General features: G+C 47.2%; 1 protein-coding gene across 1 annotated transcript; it reads left to right on the top strand.

Moving 5' to 3' along the window:
• Window positions 1–1174: 1174 nt before the first annotated feature.
• On the top strand, window positions 1175–2138 carry LOC311350026 (transmembrane protein 121; the record flags this gene model as incomplete). The annotated part of the gene is given in 2 exon segments (XM_084470061.1): window positions 1175–1876; window positions 1878–2138. Coding segments are annotated over 2 exon segments (963 nt in total).
• Window positions 2139–6707: the final 4569 nt, after the last annotated feature.

Here is a 6707-nt window from a genome sequence, read left to right as displayed (position 1 = left end):
ATGCCACATGAGAGTACACAACTTAAACACACAGTCATAAAGCTTTTACGCCACACACACACTCAAACACACACACACAAACACACACACACACACACACAGCGACAGAGTGTAAATCCACAGACCCACACAGAGCAGAGAGAAGAGTACGGAACGACAAATGCTGCATTTCCCTGCTGATGGATATCTGAAGACGGAGTGGAAAACTTCTCTGTAGGAATATCTCAGTCTGATCCTCTGCGGGACCGAATGCAGAGATTTCCTTCGCCCTCCTTAAAATAACTTTAGCACTTGGCGGACACGGAGTTGGGGTTTAAGAGCGCTTCGTAAGCACAACACCCAATAACCTCTATCCGTTAATACCCTTGCTCTGAATCAGCCCCGAGAAGTAAGTGGATTATATTTTTGGGGCGATTTATTTTTTGCATTCCACTTTAGCATGAAGGAATTTTTTTTTTTTTCCTGGCTGGATTTACGTGTGTCAGAGAGTAGAGGATCTGCTGGCTTCTCTCTCTTCCTGTGCCATGGATTACAGATGGGCTTTGTGATTCCCCACCGCAGTCTCATGGATGATCTCTCCTCGCTCACCGTCTTTAGAATCAAGTACAAAGAGGGACACAAGTGAGTATTCTGCCCATATTTTGTCCCTTTCATCCCCCAAGCATGAGCTAGAATGTGAAAACAATGTTAAAAAAAAAAAAGACCAGAAAAAAAACAAACGGAAAAAAATTGGCTTTGGGAGTAAAATAAACGGCAGTGTTGAATTTGTGAGTAAAGTGACTGATCAAGCGATGGCATGTGACACGTCGCAAATCATGAAATCTCTATGTTAGGTATAGGACATTGTACTGTACTGTACTGAATTTATCCGACTAAATCAGAGTTCCTGTCTGCTCAGCAGGTGGCTTCGTCGCACGCTGAGATTGATTGAAGTGATCTGTGTGAATACCATTAGTGCGACTTGAAAACCAGCCAAGGCAGGAGTAATGGGGAGGACCACCACTGTCACACACCGCTAACGGATCAACCCCCCTCCCGCAGGACAAACGACACACTCTGACCTTGGTCGACAAAAAAAAACACAGAGCTCAGCTCCCTCCCCGCCCCCCCCCCTCCCCCACGCCCCTCCTCACCCAGCCCCCCACCCAACCTCCCCTCGCTTCTCCACGCAAGGATGGTCCCGCCGCCACCCACCAACAAGCCCCACGTGTGTCTCTCCACCATCCTGATCATGAGCAGCATGGCCCTGATCGACGCCTACCTGGTGGAGCAGAACCACGGGCCGCGCAAGATCGGCATCTGCATCATGGTGATCGTGGGGGACATCTGCTTCCTGATAGTGCTGCGCTATGTGGCTGTGTGGGTGGGTGCTGAGGTGCGCACCGCCAAGCGTGGCTACGCCATGGTGCTCTGGTTCCTCTACATCTTTGTGCTGGAGATCAAGGTGTACTTTGTGTACCAGAACTACAAGGCGGACCGGAAGAGCTTGGACGCGCTGGCCCGGAAGGCGCTGACCCTGCTGCTGTCCATCTGCATCCCTGTGCTGTTCGTGGTGCTGGTGGCCATCGACCACATGGAGTACGTGCGCAACTTCAAGAAGCGCGAGGAGATCCGCAACCGCCTGTTCTGGGTGGTGGTGGACCTGCTGGACATCCTGGACATCCAGGCCAACCTGTGGGAGCCCCAGAAGAAGGGTCTGCCCCTGTGGGCCGAGGGCCTGATGTTCTTCTACTGCTACATCCTGCTGCTGGTGCTGCCCTGCGTGTCCCTGAGCGAGATCAGCATGCAGGGCATCAACATCGTGCCGCACAAGATGCTGCTGTACCCCATCCTCAGCCTGGTTACCATCAACGTCATCACGCTGTTCATCCGTGGCTGGGAACATGCTGCTGTACCGGGACGCCCGCGTCTCGGGGATCCTGATAGGGAAGAACGTGCTGGCCATCATACTAAAGACCTGCAGCTTCGTGCAGTACCGGAGACAGATGCTCAGCGCGCCCCCCGCCTTCGGGGTGGAGCTGCAGAAGAACTCGGCCGCCGCCCACCACGCCCGCCACCCCTCCCCGTCCATGCCTCAGGTGGTGATGCAGGACCAGACGCCTCTGCCTGAGGTGACGACCACGTGCGAGCACACATGATGGCGTGGCACGGCGCCGGGCGACAAGGCAACGTCCGATTGGACACGCAACAGCACCCTCATGGGGACGGTCAGGGCACAAGGGGTGAAGGTTACGGGCGAGGGGGACGTCTCCGGTACACAGTAGAGCTGGGTCTCAGTTCAGGCTCCAGGGCACACTCATGACAATGCAAGGAGCGAGGACGTACCGAAGTGGTGGTCATGGTGCCGATTACAAAATCACTTGTGACTTTGTTGAAACATTTACCCCCCAGTTAGTTGAGTTGATGTGTATTTTTGCAAATTCTGGAAGAAAACGAGACAAAAAAAAACACCTAAAGACGCCACCAGGCTAGATTCTATTTTTCAACTGTGTGTATTGCATTGTAAGCCTAAACTAAAAGCGTTTGATGTACTGTGCTTTCTTTATGCTCAAACTTGGTCTTCAAGTAGTTGAAGGCTTTACGGTATTAAAATATGAAGCAAAAAAAAACGATGACGACAAGGTAAAGTGACAAACAAGTAAAAAAATACAAAATGAGCTCCGATTTCTCATGAAGGAAAAATGTATTTTATATGTAAATCTTTGATAAAGTATTGTGTACAAGCACGCCTTCTTTGTGTTTTACTGTGAGCTCCTGCGAAGAGATCGGTGTTTAAACAACAGGCCGACACTTTGAATACTTTTCCTTATATTAAATTGACACAGGTCTTGAAGTTAACTTCAATAACAAAGAAAAGTCAATGCTTCGTCTACTCTGCTGTAATCCATAATTGCAGGCTAATCAAATAGCTAAAGTGGTGCATCTGTGACGTTATTCATCTGTGGTTTCAACATTCTGTCTAGACTACTTACTTTGAGCTTGATGAATGACGGTGTGACTGGAAGTGACACACCAAAGATAAACTTTCACTTCACTGCACTCTGTAGCACTGTTAAACATTGGGAGCTGGGTAAAACGCGAAGGGAAAATATGTCTGACTATGAATCTATGGGCTACCGTGCGGTGCTATGAGGAAGGGGGGGCACTGCAGATGAATAAATTATTCCTGCATAGGGGGGAAAACAATCCTAGCATTCATTTGAAGGACTGCTAGCTAACGACTGGCCTTTGATGTTATCTTAATTTTGTGTCTCCTATAAGTAAAGTAAAGTGCCAGAATGTGAACATCCACACTTCCACAGTATCAGTCAAATCTGAATCTCTTGGCATCCTTTACCATGGCCATCTGTTTAGCTCCATCCCTTGGTTAGTGAATTGTGTCTTGTTAATTCTGGCTAAATTGTGAATTATAAACCTTGTTATAGTAGCACCTAATAATTGTGATAATGACAGAGATTGACCTTGTGTCATTGACATGCAAATGAAGTGGAATTGTTCATGGTGTTAGCAAACGATTCACTCTAGTGTAAGGTGACCAGATTTCTAAGACAAAATCCGGGGACATTTTGGGTTCAGCAGTGTAAAAACCTCGGAGGGGATTGTTGACGGGGGGGGGGGGGGGGGGGGGGGGGGGGGGGGGGGGCTGGGTGCGGGTTTGCGGTTGGACGGGATCATTCCGTCACAGTCAAATCCAGGGACATTTCCGGGGACAGTAGTAGCCGGGGACAGGTCACTGAAAACAGGGACTGTCCCCAGAAACCGGGGACATCTGGTCACCCTACACCCTACACCCTAGAAGATCTCAAGCAGAGGCTGGAAGAAACTTCTCCTTTTCTAAGAGCAGCAGCCACAAAAAAACCTTTCTGTGTCAGGAACCAAACTGACACTCATCGCTGTTGGAATAAGTCATGTCCTTCCTTTCATGTATACCTGTATATAGGCTCCGGTAAATGCAATTAATTCCGAATTTCACAAAGCAATAGGTTTCAATTATTGGTCTGATGATACAGAAGGAGAAGAAAATCACTTGTGAATCACTCCTGAGACTCGATGAAATTAAGTCCTATGATGAACCTTACCATTTTTCTTTGCGGACAAAGAATATCATAGCCTGGTTCCGCCCGCCTCCGTACTTCCGCTCAATTTTCATTTCACTTCAGTACTAGTACTGAAGTAAAATGAAAATTGGAAAAAAAACTCCTTAGTCTGGGTGAAAGTCTGGGTCCTTAGTACTGAAGTGAAATGAAAATTGGAAAAAAACTCCTTAGTCTGGGAGTGCTGTATGTTCAAACGATTTCTTTTCCCTCAAGTTTGTCCCTCCAATCAGCGAACAGGAGGCGCTGCCTGAGAACAGTGACTTACAGGTCGTGCGCAAGTTTCAGTTGTAGTCAAACGAATACCAGGAAGCAGCAGGAAGACCATGGAGAAAGCTATTCGGTCTGTTGTGGAAACTCGAATATAGATAAATTAAAGCCAGATTTTTTTTTTGTTGGTGGTCAAGATGTTGTGGTGCTTCTTCCCATGGGATTCTGGAAAAGTTTAATTTTCCAGCTGGCTCCGTTAGTGGTGAAGGAGTTTGCTAAGCATAAAATATGTCACGACCAAACGTTAGCGATTGGTTAAGGCAGATCCGGAGTGGCACTGGGCAGAGCCAATAGGTTTTAAACTTCAACAGCACCTGCCTTCAAATGTTCGAAAAATAAATTGTTTGTCTCTATAGCAGTTCTAGACCATCGTATGAATGAAATGAGTATGAAGGTCTAGTTAGGACTAGGCTAAGAATATCAAGCTCTCACTTATATATTGTATAGGGCTCTAAATCCATATATTTATATTCAGTGCCCACAGTAGAAGCTTCAGGGAAAGAAAATCTCCGACATGTACCGGCAGTGCAGGAAAAGTTGAGCAGTGCTGAAGGTTGAACACATTTGGCTCGCAACCCTGAATTAGCATGTATTTAGCATGTCTGCATAGCCTTCCTCTGTTGTGCTCTTCAGCTTCCTCCTCCCGCTGCTGAATACATGCATGCCATACTAATTGCAAAAGGTGCGTGTGTGTGACCTTGAAGTCCTATGTGCCTCCCTGCATTCCCCCATAGTCAGCTGGGATAACCCCCCCCCCCCCCCCCCCCCCTCCCTCCCTCCCTCTGCGTCCCTGACTGTTGGGTAGAGAAGATGGATGGGTGGACTGAGGATGCTTTGGGAGATTTCAATCCCCTCCTGGTGGTTCTGGAGAACATCGCAGGGTTTGCAGAAATACTGACGGTGCAACTGCACACCTGGGACCTGATCTAGAAAGTCTGGGTTTCCGGGTCTAGGATTTACAAGTTTGAGGCGGGATGCGCGGAAAGCTCACATGTTCAGGTCCAGACGGAAGTAAGGCTGGTTGGGAAACCGTGACAGTGTGAGTGCTGGAGCTCTGATGGTGCAGAGCAGGTGGTGTTGGAGTCAACACCGCTCACGCATGCTGCTTCAGCCTCCATCTGCGCCTAATTGGTTCTGATGACGGCCACAACAAAGTTCATAATTGGTATATATTTTGGAATTTGGTATTCGATTATTTGGTTCTTTGTGTTTCTAATCAGCGTCACTCATCTGCTTTAATAGCAGATGAGTGCCACAGCACCTTTCTTATAGGTGCTGTGGGTACGATTTAAGAGCTACGATTTGAGTGTAATTTGTGAGGAATGCCATATTATCCGTCATGAGCCATGAGTAAAATGCTCTTTGAGTTTGTTTGGAGACAACTGTGCCTGCCTCTGTGCAAGATCATTTGTTTTTCGATGGCTTCCAGCTTATTTCCAATCGGTTCATGAATCTATTTTTCCTGTCAATCACAGGTGCGGGAATGCAACACTTCTGAATGGCGGGGGAGAGAGTAGGTAGAGAGAGGGGGGAGAGTAGGTAGAGAGAGAGGGGAAAGAAGGTAGAGAGAGGAGCAGGGGGGGGACTTTTGTTTTGGTTGTTAAGTTTCAAAACCCTTCTCTCTTCCGCCCCTTTCAGCTCTGTCTATTTACATCCCTCAACTGTCACCGACATCAGCTTTCAACATTTCCCATTAAACTCATCGCGTGTTCTCCCCTTGACATACATTTCAGAGCTCAAAACCCCCATGAGGAACGCTGCTTTCCTCATGCTCTGTGTATATATAACCAACAGCTAACAAGTGCCTTCTTTTAACCTGCTTGGAACACGGCTGTGAATTCAATCAATTAAAATTAGGTATGCGCTATTTCGACACAACAAATTCCCACCCACGGAGCCCACTCGATATATTGCTGTTAGAACTCTGTGTTTACCTCATGCATATTCAATTCAACATTTACTCTACTCAACAACTTCCACATTATCTCCATCTTAAGTGTTTGCCTGTTCTCCAAATTGTTTCTGCATTTCCGAAAAATATAAAGGTGGTAATTGTCGATGTTGTAAGTAATACGTCATATGCCGTCAGATATGAGGTCATGACCTCTTGACCTGCCACAGAGAGATATGTTGATCATCGCTTATCTCTGTCCCAATCCAAAATCAATAACATATACAGTGTATGATTGATGATGGCATTCTAAGCCATGCCTCCCGTTGGAGTTTGCCTGAACTTATTCTACCAAATTTTAATTCAGAGGCATTGCAAATCAGAATCCCGGTATAAACTGATGCACTCACTTTCCCAACACTGCATTTCGAGCAAAACTGCGAGCCGTCGTG

The sequence above is a fragment of the Micromesistius poutassou genome (genome assembly GCF_964030765.1).
Source record: "Micromesistius poutassou genome assembly, chromosome: 7".
In the NCBI taxonomy this organism is placed as follows: Eukaryota; Metazoa; Chordata; class Actinopteri; order Gadiformes; family Gadidae; genus Micromesistius; species Micromesistius poutassou.
This window is presented reverse-complemented; position numbering and strand designations above follow the sequence as displayed.